This window comes from Malus domestica, chromosome 05 (assembly GCF_042453785.1).
Source record: "Malus domestica chromosome 05, GDT2T_hap1".
Lineage (NCBI taxonomy): Eukaryota > Viridiplantae > Streptophyta > Magnoliopsida > Rosales > Rosaceae > Malus > Malus domestica.
The window spans coordinates 2,859,244-2,877,434 of NC_091665.1; the positions used below are offsets into that span (position 1 = coordinate 2,859,244).

The window sequence follows — 18,191 nt, forward strand, 5'->3', positions numbered from 1 at the left end:
ACATATCATGTATGCCACACGTCAATTCATACGGTTATGTTCATTTTAGCCTTGAACAGATCCCGTATTACGTAGGAACTTTAGAGAATTTAGCCATTTCAATTATCATAAATGCGGCCCCATTTACTCCTATATAGGTGACATTAATTAAGAATAGTTTTCCATATTTCTCTTGATAACAAGATATTAATGTCATTAAATGTATAATACATAACCCCTCGAACTCAACAGACAACACACATTTTATCATAAGAATGGGTAAGTTGTGTGTTCAACCTTTGAATCAAACTCAACCAGTTTGCCTATTGAACCTAGATCATGAGATCTCTAATCAGTTAGGTTAGGTTTCCCTCGATGTAAATAATATTTGTTCTCTTGGTAGGCTTTTTGTTAAATGATCAGCTATATTTTCCTTTGACTTTACATAATCAATGGATATTGTGGAGCAAAAACTAATCAAGAAAAATATGGAGGTGACATGTGGATTTTTGGGTGAAAAAGATAAAATTACCCTCGAGGAATACCGGAACTCCTACACGCGAACAATGGACAATCATGACTTAATCAAGGTCAAAAGTGCTCAAAATAGGTAATTATTCAAAACCTATTTCATCAATCCTCATCAAATCTTCTCCACAAGGTAATCCCCAAATCATTCCTTTCAAATTATATTAATTAGCTAATTTATTGATTTATTACTCAATTAATTTATTAATTAGCTAACAAATTATGAATCATACCAAAAAAACCATCCAAGTGGCCGGTCCCCATCCTCCCAAAGGGGCCAGCCACGCCCCTATATAAACACCCTCATTTTCTCCAAAACCTATGTTCTACACTCTTGCTAAATTCTCTAAATTCTCCAAACACTTTTCTCTCAAAATTCTAACTTTGGCATAAGAGGTTCTTCGGCAAAAGCCCCCCCCATTCATCGTGGGCGCGTGAGACTCTTGGCCTTGACCTAAGGTGTTGTTTGTTTTGTAAGTGCAATTTTGTCTAAGAACAAGGAAGAAGAAATTTGCATCCACATATATTATTCCATTAGAGAGGAACTTCTTAAGAGTATTATGCCGACGCCTGATGTGTTGTGACTTTCCATTGTATACATGACTTTTGGCTCTTGATTGTGCGGCCATACTGACACAATGTATACATATAGCAGTTACAGGCTTTGGCCACACTCGAATTTCCTTCAGAAAATATTTTAGCCACTCGGCTTCTTCTCTAGCCAAGTCTAAAGTTATAAACTCTGACTCCATTGTTTAGAGGATTTCCAAGATATTGCTACACCTCCTAAGGTAAAAACATAGTCACTTATCGACTTGGATTCTGTAGTGTTAGAAATCCAACCCAAGGCCCATCTTTTGAAAATTAATTAGTACACCCCAAAGCCCAACCTCTAGGTTGAGCCTAATTTCATTCTTCATGGTTCATCACTCCAATCACTATCTATAAGGGACAAAGCCTTACAAAGTGAGGAAACCTTTTGGTAATGGCCAATGTAGGACAATGAAATTTCTACTCAAAATTTCCAACAATACCCTACATTTGAGTTGAAATTTCATTCGAACTCCAACAATACCCCACATTTGAATGCAAATGGAAATGCAAATGTATGACTAGGCTGCCTAAAACTGAGAAAGAATATACATGATATGCATAGGGTGAAGTGTCTTTTGGACTTGAACTTACCCTAGTGAAAGCATATCAAGTTTACTTGGTGACGCATTGGATGTGGAAGATCTTGAACTGTTCACCACAGTAGTAAACCGAGACAATATGCTACACACATATCATGTCTGCCACACGTTTGCGTTCATTTTGGCCCTGAACAGATCTCGGATTTCGTAGGAGCTTTAGAGAATTTAGCCATTTCAATTCTCATAAATGCGGTCCTATTTACTCCTATATATGTGACATTAATTAATAATAGTCTACCATATTCCTCTTGATAACAAGATATTAATGTTATTAAATGTATAATACATAACTCCTCGAATTCAACAGACAACACACATTTTATCATAAGAATGGGTAAGTTATGTGTTCAACCTTTGAATCAAACTTAACCAGTTTGCCTATTGAACCCTTCGATGTAAATAATATTAGGAAAACTAATTAAAAGGGTTTCAAAACTTTGAGTTTTAACCAAAATCTACCTACTAACTTTATTTAATAATAAGGACAAGAGAAAAAAAATTAAAAAAAATACATAATAAAAGTTTGATCCAGGCTTGTCGTTGTACAAAGAATAACTTCCCACTCAACGAAGGCAGCAGAGAGTAGGCTTTCAGCATTCCTATAAACCTCCTGAAAGCAGAATAAATTAATTGGAACAACTAAATAAAATGTATAGCCAGGACGTACAACAGTCCTTGGAACTAAATTACTGCTTCGGTAGAGAAGCAAAAAAGCAAAGGGAATTGGAGGTAGAAGAAGACGAAGAGGCAAGCAACCATAGGAAGATGAGAAAGATGTTTCTGAAGCTCACAGAGGTTGCACAACTCTTCGAGTGATTCAAAACTTACTGCTTCGGTATCAGAAGAGGAGAAGCCAACTAATTGGCCGAATGTCGCCACATGAGCAGTCAACAAAAAGGTAAACTGACTTCCATTTTGCGTTAAATCAGCATCAGCTGGATTCTTGAATGCTAGTCTTATAGGTGAAAGAAGCAGAGCAGCCGTCTCTCTCTTTCCGCTCTATGTAAAACCTGAAATCATTCATCAGCAGAATGCAAGTATTTTCACTAACAAACACCACTAAGGATGTGCAACACAAAAGAACATCCACCATAAAAAAGGTGAGGCCCTTGAGGGCTTCGATGGTGCCCTCTTCTCCATTGGGCATGAATTCGCCACAACCATCTATAGCAGTCTCTCCTATGGCTTATGCATGGTTTTTAAGGCACTCCTTGTAATAAGTTTTCATAAACAGTGTTGTAAGTTTCATAAACAATGTTGTAAGTTTTCATAAACAGTGTAGTAAGTTTCATAAACAATGTCCTAGGTTTCATAAATAGTGTAGTTAAGTTTTATAAACAGTGTACCGTAAGTCTGCGCATCAGATTTTTTTGTCATTTTTATTAAAATGATGTCTTTTTCATTAAAATTTAAGTTCTTTTGTCCTTTTTATTAAAATTTAAGGGTTTTTCATTAAAATTTAAGTCTTTTTAATTAAATAAAGTTATAGTATGGTTTTTTATTAAAATAAACTTAGCCCAAGCCATTTTCATGAAAGTTCTCAATAATATTTGCTCTCTTGGTAGGCCTTTTGTCAAAGGATCAACTATATTTTCCTTTGATTTTACATAATCATTGTATATTATTCCATTGGAGAGCAACTTCTTAAGAGTATTATGTCGACGCCTGATGTGTTGTGACTTTCCATTGTATACATGACTTTTGGCCCTTGATTGTGCAGTCATATTGTCACAATGTATATATATAGCAGTTACAAGCTTTGGCCACACTCGAATATCCTCCAGAAAATGTTTTAGCCACTCGGCTTCTTCTCCAACCAAGTCTAAGGCTATAAACTCTAACTCCATGATGGAAGGAGCTATACATTTATGTTTAGAGGATTTTCAAGATATTGCTGCACCTCCTAAGGTAAAAACATAGTCACTTGTCGACTTGGATTCTGTAGTGTCAGAAATCCAACCCCAAGGCCCATCTTTTGATAATTAATTATCAATTAATTAGTATACCTCAAAACCCAACTCCAAGGTTGAGCCCAATTTCATTCTCCATGGTCCATCACTCCAATCACTATCTATAAGGAACAAAGCCTTATAAAGTGAGAAAACCTTTTGGTAATGGCCAATGTAGGACAATGAAATTTCTATTCAAAATTTCCAACAATGTAAACCTCCAACTAGGGTCGGCTCATCAGTACTCCATCTAAAGATAAGTTATATTTCTTTTGCCAGTGGATTATAGAATATTTGTACCTGGACTTGCGACATTGAATGGTGTCTCTCTAGTCTCTACAGACCCTAGTACTCTACTACGAAGGATTTTATGAGTTATTGTCTTTCGTACTGTACAAGGCTTTGTAAGTCATATTTTCCTCTTTCAAGTAGAAGGAACATATCAGAGAATTTCTACAAACACTTATTTTAACATGGTATTGGAACAGAGATCCTAAGATTTTCGCTATGCTTGAAACCCTAGCTAACTCTGAAAAATACTATCATCCCAGCAATTATGGTTTGAAAAATATAAGACCTCGACCCAGATGATGACTACCCCAAAAGATGACCCAAACCCATAAGATGACCTCAATCCGGATGACCGAGATGACACAGCGTCCATATCGATAGTTTTCCGACTCGTACTGTAACTAGGTTTAGGAGTTATTACTTTTCTTACTCTACAAGGCTTTATGCTGTATATATTTCTAATTAGGTTTAGGAGTTATTACTGTTCTTGCCCAACAAGGCATTGTGCAGTACATATTTGTACGCTCTATGGAGAAGAAACATATCAGAAATTCTCACAACCACCCAATTTAACACAAATTATACGCCAACATAGGGACCTTGAGCAATCAAATATTGGGGGCCCAATATTATTTCACTTACTAATATTCATCTTTACTTTATTACAAGAGGTTTCAAGTTCTCATTGGGGCTGCTTTGTATTTTTGTTTTTGTTTTTGTTTTGGGGCCTTTGGTTTTCATTGGGGCTAACGGTGAATCCACTGACCCGAGTGATGGAATGACGGGGTACACGGTGGCTGTGGCGGTGACGACTTGTGTTAAAGGACTAAGTCTCATTGAGTCATCATGTACTTTGTTTGGGCTTCTTTGCCCTTTTGGCCTAATTGCAACTTGTTTTTATGTTTATCTCATGTAACATCTTCTTTCTATCAATGAATTTTATGTTTGACAAAAAAAGAATTTCAAATCTCATAAATACATGTGTATATAGAGAGGGTTGCCCCTTAATTAAAGTTGTAATCTTTGAATTAAACAACATATAACCTGAGCTGATATATATCCTTTCGTTTTCAGTTGAAAATCCAATCCAAGTGATATGATTATATTCAGTTTGGAAATATCATTATTGTAAGGTTACTGTCAATTGGTTCCAGGTGGAAATATGTACATATATAATTCAAAGATTTGAGCTAGGGTTCTGTTAACACCCAACAAAAAAGCTAATTACTCCATCAAGTTGAAAGTTGAATATTATGTTTAGTTGTTATGTTTCAAAGACATTTTATATTTTTTTTACATCACTTTTTATATATATATTTTTTAAAGTTCAAATTGGAGCAAAAGTGAACTTTCACGAAAATTTTCATTAAATGTTGGATTTTGAACACTAGTGGAATCCCCTCAACAATACACTGGTCAAGAACTTTTGCCTGTTATTTGCTACAAATGATTACATACAGTTCAGAACAATAATCTAGGAAGAAAATATTGATATAAAGATGCAAAGAATGCTAATTCTCTTGAAAGAAAAAAAAGGGAACCCCTTAATTATCATGTAGGACCATATATATTTCAGTATTGATGAGACTCAGACAAGGTTCAAATCATGGAGTATAGTTGCGTCTATGATATTAAATATGTTGAAGGCTACATTGCCCTAAAGGGGAAGGACTCTTGCATCACTGATTTTAAGGTGTAGCACAGTGTATCGTCGACATCCAACCTGTATATATAGGATAGAGGATTAATGAATGAAACAAGCTTCATGGCCAATACAATTCCAATTTTTTATTTGTATAAACATTGCGTCGGCAATCGAAGTTATGGACGCAACTAGTTGTTATTAATAAGGTGAATCTTTGGTTGATCATTCATTTGAATATATAGCCGTTCTGTACGCAGTGCCCTACGAGATAGGTAAGTACTGCATGAAAGTTTCAAACATGGACGTCAAATACATTTTTTCTATTTTTTGGCAAACTTATGTCATACAATATGCTGTTTCTTCAACTAGCACCACCACATGGCGCAGTTAGTTTGTCATGTTTACGTAGCTTTGCTTTCTGTTCAAATGGCAGGTAATAAAGGATAAAATAATGTGAACCTCATGCTCTTGTACATCCCCCCTTATGTATAACCGGGTTGAGAAATACTCAGAACTCGGAACCTTTCAACATGTGTGTAGAGGAACCTTTCAACATATGTGTGTGTGTGTGTGTGTTACAAAGGTTATTTCAGTTTCCTTCATCACATATATGCTTTTGATTGGTATCGTTTAGTTGCTATATATCGTGCAAGAGCATGCATAACATGTTTATCATAATTCACCAAATCCCCACTATGTATGTATGTAGTAAGTAAAGCTGACACTTTAGTGAAGCATTTTCTTATAGATATGAGTTCTACTGTTATATGTTAGACCTACATGTATGTATTAAAAATTGTGCAAGTTTTGGTGTAACATTAATGGCCCTGTTGTAATGAAGGCGAATTCAAAGATGAGTAGGAGCTCCTACTCAGAATTTTTAGTGTTTTAATCACAGAATTTTGTGTTTATGATTAAAACCGTTCATATTATAAATCACATTTTAAAGATCATATCTGCAAAAAATAAATTAAAACTAAGGTTGTCTAGTCAATATATTGTAGCAAATAGACGGTTCGTAATGCTTTTACCAATACCGTTCATTTGTTTTTAAACAATTTGATGACTAAACAACCTTAGTTTTAATTGATTTTTTGCAGATATGATCTTTAGGGTGATTTATAATATAAATGTTCTGATTATAAACACGAATGTTCTGTAAATTGACAATGAACAATTTTGAGAAATTTTAAGTAGGAAAAACAAAAGGGAAGGGAATAAAGATTGAGACAGATATAGGAGGTGCAGTACAGACACAATTCACAAACCTTGTTTTTTAATTTGTATGAATATAGACATATATAAGATACACGACGGAATTTGACGGATGACAGCTGACATTTAAGCATAATTTTCCTTTCACATCACTAACAACAGATTACATAACTTTTTTTTGTAAAAAGGAATCAACTAGTGGTTTGACCACGACAATTCACTATTTTGGAAGTTTAGAAGGCGAACAGATTACGTAACTGAATTTGGTTAAACATGATGATCACCACCGAAACAACAATGTATACCTCATTTACTATTGGTCTAGTGTATGTTAATCTCTCCCTCTCTCTAAAGAGAATAATGATTGGTCCAACATAAACCCACCACAAGCCTTGTGGCCCAAGGGCTCAATAACATATTCCAGCCCACAAAGTCCTGCCTCCTTCTTGAAGCCCCAGCAAGTTTTTTGGTTTTTTTAATTTTTTAATTTTTTATTATAACAAATGATAGTATTTACTAGAGGAGTTCACTAAGCCTTATAACGAGTTTGCCATAATATTATGGTTCAATTTTGTGTTTGGGGAGAATTCTCATTTATAAGTGAAGAACAATACCACTAAACCGTAGTATTAAGTGGCTGTAAGTTTTTTAATTTTAAGAAGAAAAAAAAATTGATAGAGAGGATTGGAAATGCAATTCATATTTGCATTAAGTTACGATTGAGTGAGAGATTTTTAAGTTTTATGGGGTTTTGTTTTAATATAAAAAATTCGTAGTGAACAATTAAATTATTTGTAAAGTTTAAATAACAAGTGAGAGATTACCTAAAAAATCCCTCTTCGGCGGATGACGGCGGAGAAAAGAGAACCAATCTCCGTCCAAATTGCGTATCGTTTAAATTCCAGTGGGAAAGTGGAAACTACAAACAAAACACTTCGAATCACAAACTATGTCACAAATCCCACATGGAAATCCCCACTGCCCTCTTCAAAACAACCAAAACCAAATCCCCTCAAATCCAAAGTTCCTCAAACAAATCCATGATTTCTGCACAACAACGGAAAAACCAAATCCTGCAAATTGGTCTTACATTATAAGGAATCACCTCTCTCAAGGATCACCCGCAAAAGCGCTTCTTGTGTACACCCGAATTCGGCGTCAAGGAATCTACATTTTAGGCCTTCTTCCTTTGATTCTCAAGGCCTGTGCTTCTCTTTCGTGCGTAAATCGTGGGAAGGCATTGCACGCCGAGTCTATCAAGTCTGGTATGAATTCTGATGTCTTGGTTGGCACGTCATTGGTTGACATGTATGCGAAATGCGGGCAAGTTTTTGAGTCCCGGAAAGTGTTTGATTATATGCCTGAGAGAAATCTGGTCACATGGAATGCGATGATAGGTGGGTACTTGAGAAGTGGGGATAAAATATCTGCATTGTTTTTGTTTGAGAAGATGTCTATGCGGACATCTGTGACTTGGGTTGAGATGATCGACGGGTTTGCGAGGAGTGGAGACACTGTTAGTGCTAGGCGGTTCTTTGATCAGGTTCCGCAGGAGTTGAAGAATGTTGTTGTGTGGACTGTAATGGTTGATGGGTATTCTAGCAATGGGCAGATGGAGGCGGCAAGGGAAGTTTTTGGGGCAATGCCGCAGCGTAATTTCTTTGTGTGGTCATCGATGATTTCTGGGTATTGCAAGAAAGGTGATGTTAAGGAAGCCAAGTTCATCTTTGACAGAATCCCAGTCCGGAACTTGGTGAACTGGAATTCGATGATATCTGGCTATGCGCAAAATGGATTTTGTGAAGAAGCTTTGAACTCATTTCACAAAATGCAAGCCGAAGGCTTTGAGCCAGATGAATTTACTTTTGTGAGTGTTTTATCTGCCTGTGCTCAGTCTGGGCTGTTGGACATTGGCAAGGATATACATAGTATGTTAGGCCATAGAAGGATAAAGCTTAGTCAGATTGTTCTGAATGCACTTGTAGACATGTACGCAAAATGTGGCGATTTGATGAATGCTAGGTTGATCTTTGAGGGGATGACTGAGAGGAACACTGTGTGTTGGAATGCTATGATTTCGGGACTGGCCATTCACGGACAGTGCAAAGAGGCTCTTGAATTATTTGGAAGAATGGAAGATTCAAATGAAAGGCCTGATGATATAACCTTTATTTCTGTTCTGTTGGCTTGTGCACACGGGGGTTTTGTGGATGAAGGCATACAAATTTTCTCCAAGATGGAGGACTATGGTTTGGTAGCGGGGATTAAGCATTTTGGATGCGTGGTTGACCTTTATGGACGGGCAGGAAGATTAAGAGAGGCTTATGCTTTAATCAAGAGAATGCCAATCAAACCAAACGACATGGTTTGGGGGGCTATGCTTGGAGCATGCCGGATTTATATGGATATGGAGATGACGGAAAAGGTAGTGAAGGATATTAGCACCCTCAATTCAAACGTTGGGTCAGGTGATAATTCACATTATGTGCTTCTGTCAAATATATATGCTGCCTGTGATAGATGGGAGAAAGCTGAACGGACGAGGATTGACATGATAAGTGAAGGCTTTGAAAAGACACCGGCTCGCAGTTCATTTGTGCCCAGTGGCACATAACGTGTATATGGTACTTCTAGGTAAACCATTGCTCTGTGAAAGAGCAGCAGCTTAAGACATGGTGGTAGCTTCCGCCTTAGTTACTGCATGCCAACATAGTGTTTGAAAGGAAGCTTAGTTCTGGCGATCCCGCAGATGATTTCTTTCAACGAATTCAAACACCTTTTTTCAAACAACCTTATAATGAGCAAAGAATTGATTGGGAGCAAAATGTCAGGCTTATCCGTAAAATCAGAGGAGTATTTACGTCTGAACATGAAATCACAGCAATGGATAACGGAAATGGTTGGTTTAGGCATTGAATAAAACTGGAGTGGCAGCTTGTATCTACTTCTGAACATGAAATCAGAGCAATGGATCTTCAAAGAGATTTTAGCAACAATGTATTCTGCACATTCAACACAATTTTGCCAATTGTCGTAACAAAGAACTCATCTATACTGCACAGACTTTCCTTCTTTTTCCCCTTACGAAAATCAAAATGAAGGATTTTATCTTTATGCTACCTCAGATTACAAAAAATCACTTAGACGACACGGAAGGAGTCGGCTATTTTCTTCAAGTCCTTGTAATGCCTCTTCCATTGAAGACCTACAAAATCCAAAGCAAGTATGCATTTATTATGTCTTCAGGTATGGCTATTGAATCATTTTTTTTTTTCATAATAAGAAGCATGTCAAAGTAGAAAAAGTATCCGTACCACTTCCAGTTACGCTAAACAAGTACAGGCGGTTCCCAGCTGCAGTTGCTGTTATCAGAGCATGAGGTGGCTCCAACTCATACTGGTAATATGTTCTTCCAGAGTCTTGTACAACAGTTATGCTCATAACCTTTCCTTCAACATTTTCGCCAATAACTTCGGGTCCAAATGCATTTATTACCGTCTCTGGACGTCCAATTTTCTCAATTGTGGCATCTCCATCTAAATCTGTGAGTCACAACACGAGTTTAAATTTCATGTTAAAGATTGACCCAGCTAATATAACTGCACTGGCATCTGAGTTTTTCTGTCATGTTGCAGAAATAAAAGGAAAAATCTTGATTTATATCAAGACTCACTATCTGCAAATCTCAGAACAGGAGCGACAATGACAGAAATGCGTCCCTCCTTTGGGCTACCAAATCTCAAATCGATCTCTGTACCGCCTAGATCCGCTATTGATACTGGAACCTGTTGCATGGAAAAGAAGACAAATATGCAAAATTGAGGCAGTTCTCAGCAGAAGGTAAAACATGATTTCTTGGAGGAGAAGATGCAAGAAAGGATAACTCAATTTTAAATCTTTCATGTTCTTTAGCAACACCAATATCATGTACAACACAAGCTCTTGGCTTTAACAGATTTGATTATTACCTCTTCCCAATCTTGAGGAACTGAAAAGCGATAAGGGATGATAGGGCTCCAACCAACGCCATGCCCTCCGGACTTCTCATCTGGTCTTTGGTATGTCCTCCAACCTGTCTAAGCATATACTTACCAGTGAATGAGACCATTTACATATAATCAAAGGCAGATAAAAGCAATTTTTGTCTTGAAATACCAATTCCTTTGGCCTTGTGAACTTTTAATTTTCAAAAGGGACAGTCTATGCATAACATATGGATAATGGATTATGCTCAAATGTATGCAAATATTCATAGTATTTGTGAAACATGAAATATGGTCCAAATACTGTCTGGATAACACGATATAATTTTTTTTTTAATCAAAAGCAGCAGAGGATAACACAATATCTCATAGTACAACTAAAATGTGTAGATTTTGAAAGAGAATATTTACAATAGGTAAATGATTTCCGCACTCTTTTTCTCCTTCTGCACACCCTATTTATTTTTGTCCTTGATTCTCTTTTAGTTCATTCAATCCGAAGGCTAGAAATAAACAGGAGCGTGCTGAAATCAGTTTTCTACATTATATATAGTTTTTCCTTATTTCTCTTAACTATTGTTTGTTGCTAACTTGCTACGAGCAGTGTAAGATGAAGGATACCAACCTTGTTCATCCGGTTCGGACAGACCGGGAATCCGGCCGGCTAGAAGACCTTGTTTCACCACTGCCAATACCTCTCTCGGAAAACCCAACACTTGAGAAGAAAACAAAGAAGCTCCTGCAGAAAGCAACACTGATCGTCTCTTCAAAATCCCGGAGAAATTCTCAGCTTCTCCATCAACCAAGCCACTCTCTGTCGAACTTGAGCCAACTTTTGTCCTGCAATTTCCATGCTCCAATGAAGACTGAACAACCAAATTGTGGGAAGGAATTGCTTGCCGCTGATGAGTCCAGGAGAAGCTCCAACCGGTAAGTGAGGCTGTTCTCATTTCCTCCACCACTTTTGAAGCACAAGACGAGTGAGAATTTCAGACTCCCCTTAAAAGTTTTCTGGAAAGACCAATACAAAGTGTTTTGATTAACAAACTCTGTGCATCTGGCAAGCGAATGCTGTACAAGTTGAGGTTCTCGGTCCTTCTGGGATTTTGAGTATTTTGTGGTGCACAAATCCTGGACTTTTCCCTAATCGTTTTCGGACTGACACGTGGCATTTTATCACTTGTGATCAATAAATCAAATCTCTTTGGCGCTGGCTTACCTTTTAGTTCTGAGTGTCCTTTTTACGGTCCGTTCTATTTTTAGGGAAGCGGAATTCAAAAATAGAATCTCAAGTGCAAAATAAACGTTCTTAACCAAGAAGCTGTGGACGCGAGCAGACAAAAAACAAATACCCACGAAGCAGAATCAACTCATTGGCAAATTGCCAACATAGAGTTTGAATCCCCAATTCATAGTTTAAATGAATTTAATATAGACTATCGTTTGATAAAAAAAAATCCCAAGACAAATTAAGTAATTAACTGTGTATGGCAAGCAAAAATGCATTATCAAAATCAAAATGGCCAATGGATCCACCCTCATAATTTACAATTAATTCTATGAGTGCACATGGATCCACCCTCATATTAACTTACAATTAATTCTATGAGTGCACATGGTCCCAGAGAGGTAAGATTTTTCTCACTAAGCTGAAAAAAAATGTCAATACACAATATACAACAAAAACTTTAGATATGAAAAAATAATGAACATATGAACTTCAGAAAGACACAGAAACTATACAAAGAAGCTATGTAGATGATTCCATGCCATAATCAAGGCAAAGGCATTGGCAATCTCCACTCCGAAAATTCTACCAAGTTTCTATTTACAACAGATCCATTGTGCAACCAGAATGTTTCCGTAGACTGGTGAAACAGTCTTACTTTCCTCTGAAGCTCCCAAAGAATCGCATGCATTGCCGAACATGAACCTGATTCTGAAGCATAGACCCATAAACATCGTACTTGTCTGCCCCGGCTTATCATCCCTTCTATATATTCATCTGCACAAGAGAAACAACAATGAACCTAAACATTTAAAAAAAAAAAAAAAGGACAGAAGTTTTAGCTATGGTATGCTGAAACAAACATTAACCAGAGCAACAAGTGAACTGAGTGCTGCATTTGACCTGGTATTGACTCTAGGTACTGCAAAAGCTCGGGACCTATTCGAGTGGATGGCCATTTAATTGATATCTGGGTGTAGTCAACAACATTTTGGAAAGGCAGTTCTACTTGATCTGATAATATCACAGGTACACACTCCTGTTGCAGCAAGAGAAGCATCATTTCTACAAGACTATTATCTTATATGTTTAGGTCTAGAGAGATAAAGGGAAGTGGGAGCAGGGAGAGAGAGAGAGAGAGAGAAAGACAAACAGACCACAAAGAAAGCCTCATAAAATCGAAGAGTCCAGGATGACTCCCCACGTGGAGCAAGGCAGAACTTGGCGTCGCGCAGGTGTTCAAAATAATCTATTCTTCCAAATTTTTCAGGACCACTGAACTTCAACTCTGGACATTCCAACTGTTTATAATATCAACAGGCATATTTTGAATCTCTCTCCTTAATAAATGAGCAGAAGAATTAAAGTAATTACTAACATCAATTAAGACATTCACCTCTCCCAGACCCTGCGTAAAGCGGGAGCCTTGTGCACTGGGTACGACTAACATCAATTAAGGAATATCATGTAAATGAGACAAGATGACAAATGATATGGCCATGCTAACCAGTCATTTGAATCCAAAAAAAAAACACAAATTCCACCAAAACAAACAAAATAAATGCATAAACTAAAGGAGAAGGTCTAGGTCTTCAACGTAACTAAAGTCTTCGAGACTCAATTACAGCTCAAAGCCAATGTCCATAGTCAAATGTTCAGTTCGAAGATTAAAATCCAAGAACTAACAGAACTGAAGGTTGGTGAAACATGAAGTTGGTACCTTTTTTGTGCCTGTGCAATTTCTTCAATCCACCATAAAAACATTTCAAAGATTATATAGAAACTATTTGTATTTAGTCACAAGTTCCAACTACTTATGTGCATCCATAATGCTTAAGTAAACGCACCAAATGTGCTTTCATTTGCTTAGTTCCACAAACTTTACAAGTGGATTCCCATTTAACAGAATCTGGAGGGTAAATAGAATTCTAGAAATAATCAAACTTCATATGTGAAATCAACACCACATCAAAGTTGGACGAACGTCACATGCATAAAATTCCACAATTCAAAACACACCTTATCTGGAAATTTCCTTGAAAGCTCTATCAACTTAAGACGGCCAACCTTTCCTTGTGCACGGCCTAAATAGTTTGCTAGATACTTCCGCTTTGGTATAGGCAAAGGGTGGACCAAGGTGGCCCCATTTGTAGTCATACCGTCCTCAACATTCCCAGGAATTATGATATCTTTCCACGTATTAAAGGCACTTGTATCTTTCTTATCAGTCCGATCGCCCTGCACTAACATACATATATTAACTATCTTTAATGCAATTGAACAAATTAGGACCAGTGTAGCAATGCCATTACCAAACTGCTTGAAATGTGGAAACGAAAAAAAGAGTGACAATGAGACAAGCCGAACTTTCTTTTCTTAATGATAACTTATTGCAGGTGCACTCTTCTAACATAAATAAAATAGTATGTGTGTGTGTGTGTATGAAATAACACCACCTATTAAATCTCTCAACTTACTAAATCCCTCTGGACTTTAATTGGAAATAGCGACATAGATTTTGACATTCCATACACATCTAGCACTAAACCTTTTTCTGCTAATAGAAAAAGAGTCGTCACCAGTAGGACTTGCAAATCTTTGACATCCCAAAAATTGGTAGAAAATTGAGATGGTAGTGTATATACATTCCCCTGAGCTGAAATGATCTAGAATAACTATTTCATCAACAATCTCAATATTTTTTTTATCATTCTACTAAACCACTATCATTTGGGATTTTTAATTCTAATTTTGTGCAACAGAACAATTTATTCATACAAGATAATGTTTAAAATCAAATCTTGTTAATACAAAAAGGCAAGTGGTTTGATAATCATGTGCACCACAGAGGTTTGAGACTAACTTGAATATTAACCTTAAATCCAAACCACAAGAAAGTTAAACCTAGATTTTTCATGCAAGATTTATCACATACAGAACCAGAACCACTCTGTGCCTCTGACCTGTACAGATTCCTAACAGGGAGAATGATAATATCACCACTGTTTTAGGCCAAATTGATTGATACCAAATACTTGTGTCCTTAATGATAATTTTAGCCAATCATTAACACTACAAAACTTGTAGAATAGTTTAAGCATAAAAGCTAAGCTGGAATAGGGAAATACCTCAGGGGTGAGAATAATGGAACGATTTATATATGTTGCCCAGGATCTAAATAAGTGAGCTCCAGCACCACTGCAGTTGAGAAAAAGCAAGAAGTAAGCATCATTGACTGAACAACTTGACAAAGTTTGATATAATTTTTTTCAGCCGAACAAAATTTTCATACGTAGTAACTTTTGACAAGCCCATCACATTGATATGATGGAGTTCACACAATTTTCTCAGCATTAAATATAAGAAAATATAATAAATTATCACACTTTCCATGGCATCTTGATGCAACTGAAAGTCTAAAATCATCATTTCCATAAACATGACAACAAAAATATAATGTTTAAAATCCGATTTCTTCCTTCTATCCTATGTCAGATAGAAGGATCTGCCGGATATAAGCGTTTTACATTCAAAATCCCACACAAATAGGTAAAGACAAGAAACTGCTCAGTTAATTCAATTTACAGACAGAGCTAAAAATCCAAATTAGTTATTTCTTTTTACCCTTCTTACAACATGTGTGCTCAACAATCAACATTATGTCCCAAATTTTTTTCTGATAGAGATATACAACAGAAAAACAACTACTTATCCACCATATGAAACAGTTTAGGTTGGAACAAGTCATAAATCAGGCCGAAACAAGAAAATGCATTGATGACCATCATGAAACAACCGTACCTTGAAAAAACAAATATGTGGTCACGGCCACCAGATCGCCTGAAATATGGCATTTGACTTAACACCTGCAAGGAAAAATTTGACCAAAATGAGCATAACATAACAGGAGCTTAAATGTATCCCCATCAAATACAGAGAACATCACCGAGCTCAAGCAACGATAAGAAGAGGTTAAACACATAGGCTTAAAGTTCCTCAAGGAAATGAAAAAGAATTTACCTTCACATATGTCTGGTTAATCTCCTTATCATTAAGACCCCCCATCATCCGAACGCATTTAGTATACGTAGGCACAAAAAATAGGTCTGCTTCCTCTTTCTTCCTTGTCCGAAACCTCGAATTTAGCAGTAGCCTGTGTATTTTAACCTACATCTCATAACCTTGCAATAAGAATTTCAAAACACTTCCTTTTTTCCTTCAGCAATTAGCAAGTTTTTTTAGTTAATTAAAAACAAATTAAACTACCGATAATTCTACAAAATTAGTTTCTTAGAAATTAAAGTTCATCAAACGACCAAAAAAATTGAAGAAATTAAAATTTCAAGCAAAGCAAAAAACTTTGGGAAATAGAGAATGACATTACCTGAGTGCCCCATTGGCCTTTCAAGCAAGCGTTGGAGTCGATGACACCATCGCGACCGCGCATCAATGCCTTGAGGCCATCGATCTCGCTGTCATCGTAGACGTAGATTTTGAGGTCGAGTAGGGGGCCGTACCCTCGGTGCGGCCACAAGAGATCTCGACCGCCGGTGACTTGGACGGAGCTCCGTGAATTGGGGAAGATATCGACGGCGGCGAAGTGAGAGGCGCAGGGGCGGAAGGAGCGGTCTAAGAGGCTAGTCAAGAAGAAGGAGGCGGCGACCAAGAGGAGGGCTCCGATCTGGTGCGTGCGGGTGCACAGAGGATGCTGGTGGTGCTGCGTGCTGAATGGTCGAGCTTTGTTGTTTACGCTTCCCATTTTCAGAGTATCATCAGTGCTGGATGGCAGTGGGGTTCTTCTGCAGCTCGGCTTCTGGGGAAGAAGGGAACGAGTTAAGGTCTTATGTCCCAACATTACATGTCCCCTCCCTGTCCCAGTCCTATAATCAACATTCATCGTTCACGTTTCACATTTTATGTTTCATCCGAGTCAAGCAATGCATCAAGATTTAAGATAGAAGCTAAATTACAACTACGGTAGTGGTAGTGAGTTGTGACGTGGATCTTCGTTTAAGATTACAACTGCGGTAGTGACTTGTGACGTGAATTTTTGTTTTAACTTCGAATTTGAGATAGGGAGTTTCTTGAGAAACTTATCTAAAATTACATTAATGAAATTCTCTTTGTCAACCAAAAGAGAATGAAAATGCATCTTTATTTTTTATCACAACAAAAAAGTTAAGGACAGTAATGTAATTTCACAAACAAAATTTTGTAGTTTTTTTTTAAACCTCACCTACATGTAATTTTATCATCTTTAATTAAAAAAAAATTAAAAAACTAACTATCTCCCTCTCTCCTCATTCTCATGTTCTCTCTCACTCTCTTCCTCTCTCCCTCTCTCCTTCAATTTTAACCACCAAAGTAAACAATACACACACTTTGTGTGTGGGCATATACTAGTCACTATTGGGGTATTTCTTTTGTTTAAACTTTGTGAAATATGTGTTCTACTTAGTATGTTTATAACTGATATAATTATTTATATTGGAACCTTGACATGTTATTGTTATTTTCAATAATGTGGATATCTTTATAATGTTGATTACATGCATGTGTCATTGCATATTGGAGTGGATGAATTTTATTGAAATATTCAAAGGTTGGGTTATGGAAATGAAAACTAGTTTTTGTGTGGTTGAGTTCAACTCTCGTAGGTACTAGCAAGGGTGCAAAAGTGATTTTTTTTTTTTAAAAGATGCGATAGTGTATTCATTATGGTTGAAACCTAACAAGGTTTAACCTAGGTAGCACATCAAGGATTACAAAGAGAGATTACAAGCAATCCTCAATGAGGGGATCCAAAATGAAGGTAGGAGGGTCTCCAACCACTCACATTGACTTCTAATTGAAAGAGCATAACGAGCAAGCTGCAACTATGTTGGCCTGGCGGCGGATGTGGGCAACTAAATCTTCAATGACTGCAGGGAAGAAAGCTTTGGTATCCTCCACAACTTGGCTGAGAGTTTACCAATTCGAGGAGGAGTCCGAGAGCTCCCCAACAATCTGAAGAGAATCACCTTCAATTTGTAAGTTTGTAAAACCCCTTACCATTGTCCAAAACAAACATTCTCTAGCCACTAAATATGCCTCAGCGTGTAAAGCGGAGTAGATATCAGGGAAGTTCTTGCTCGCAGCAGCTACAAAAGTTTCAGCGTCATCCCTAACAATCATACAGCA

At 37.0% G+C, this 18,191-nt stretch overlaps 3 protein-coding genes across 5 annotated transcripts; 1 reads left to right on the top strand and 2 right to left on the bottom strand.

Moving 5' to 3' along the window:
• The first annotated feature begins 7,609 nt into the window (after positions 1 to 7,609).
• LOC103426890 (pentatricopeptide repeat-containing protein At3g21470) lies at positions 7,610 to 12,008 on the top strand. The gene is made up of 3 exons (XM_008364974.4): positions 7,610 to 10,344; positions 10,436 to 10,858; positions 11,388 to 12,008. The coding sequence occupies exon 1, from the start codon at positions 7,750 to 7,752 to the stop codon at positions 9,412 to 9,414; it is 1,665 nt and encodes a 554-aa protein (XP_008363196.2). The 5' UTR covers positions 7,610 to 7,749; the 3' UTR covers positions 9,415 to 10,344; positions 10,436 to 10,858; positions 11,388 to 12,008.
• LOC103426889 (psbP domain-containing protein 4, chloroplastic-like) lies at positions 9,760 to 12,000 on the bottom strand. 2 transcript variants are annotated; one of them, XM_008364972.4, is made up of 5 exons: positions 11,409 to 12,000; positions 10,769 to 10,872; positions 10,474 to 10,585; positions 10,115 to 10,342; positions 9,760 to 10,005 (listed from the first exon to the last, which is right to left on the bottom strand). In XM_008364972.4, the coding sequence occupies exons 1-5, from the start codon at positions 11,731 to 11,733 to the stop codon at positions 9,941 to 9,943; spliced, it is 834 nt and encodes a 277-aa protein (XP_008363194.1). In that variant the 5' UTR covers positions 11,734 to 12,000; the 3' UTR covers positions 9,760 to 9,940. The 2 variants fall into 2 exon arrangements, with proteins under 2 accessions (XP_008363194.1, XP_008363195.1); XM_008364973.4 differs by having other exon boundaries at positions 10,769 to 10,876; positions 11,409 to 11,860.
• A 399-nt stretch (positions 12,009 to 12,407) lies between the features above and the next one.
• Positions 12,408 to 17,040, bottom strand: LOC103426891 (probable beta-1,4-xylosyltransferase IRX10). 2 transcript variants are annotated; one of them, XM_008364975.4, is made up of 8 exons: positions 16,396 to 17,040; positions 16,032 to 16,178; positions 15,813 to 15,877; positions 15,140 to 15,209; positions 14,031 to 14,249; positions 13,169 to 13,312; positions 12,915 to 13,050; positions 12,408 to 12,788 (listed from the first exon to the last, which is right to left on the bottom strand). In XM_008364975.4, the coding sequence occupies exons 1-8, from the start codon at positions 16,906 to 16,908 to the stop codon at positions 12,559 to 12,561; spliced, it is 1,524 nt and encodes a 507-aa protein (XP_008363197.1). In that variant the 5' UTR covers positions 16,909 to 17,040; the 3' UTR covers positions 12,408 to 12,558. The 2 variants fall into 2 exon arrangements, with proteins under 2 accessions (XP_008363197.1, XP_070678189.1); XM_070822088.1 differs by having other exon boundaries at positions 12,875 to 13,050.
• Positions 17,041 to 18,191: the final 1,151 nt, after the last annotated feature.

Excerpts from the sequence above, each read along its gene's own strand:
- LOC103426889 (XM_008364972.4), bottom strand. The coding sequence starts at position 11,733 with ATGAGAACAGCCTCACTTACCGGTTGGAGCTTCTCCTGGACTCATCAG. Across the intron at positions 10,873-11,408 it reads GTCCGAACCGGATGAACAAG|GTTGGAGGACATACCAAAGA; the intron begins GTTGGTATCCTT and ends ATGCTTAGACAG. Across the intron at positions 10,343-10,473 it reads TGTTCTGAGATTTGCAGATA|ATTTAGATGGAGATGCCACA; the intron begins GTGAGTCTTGAT and ends TGTGACTCACAG.
- LOC103426890 (XM_008364974.4), top strand. The coding sequence starts at position 7,750 with ATGTCACAAATCCCACATGGAAATCCCCACTGCCCTCTTCAAAACAAC.
- LOC103426891 (XM_008364975.4), bottom strand. The coding sequence starts at position 16,908 with ATGAATGTTGATTATAGGACTGGGACAGGGAGGGGACATGTAATGTTG. Across the intron at positions 13,051-13,168 it reads TTTATGAGGCTTTCTTTGTG|GAGTGTGTACCTGTGATATT; the intron begins GTCTGTTTGTCT and ends TTGCTGCAACAG. Across the intron at positions 12,789-12,914 it reads GTACCTAGAGTCAATACCAG|ATGAATATATAGAAGGGATG; the intron begins GTCAAATGCAGC and ends TCTCTTGTGCAG.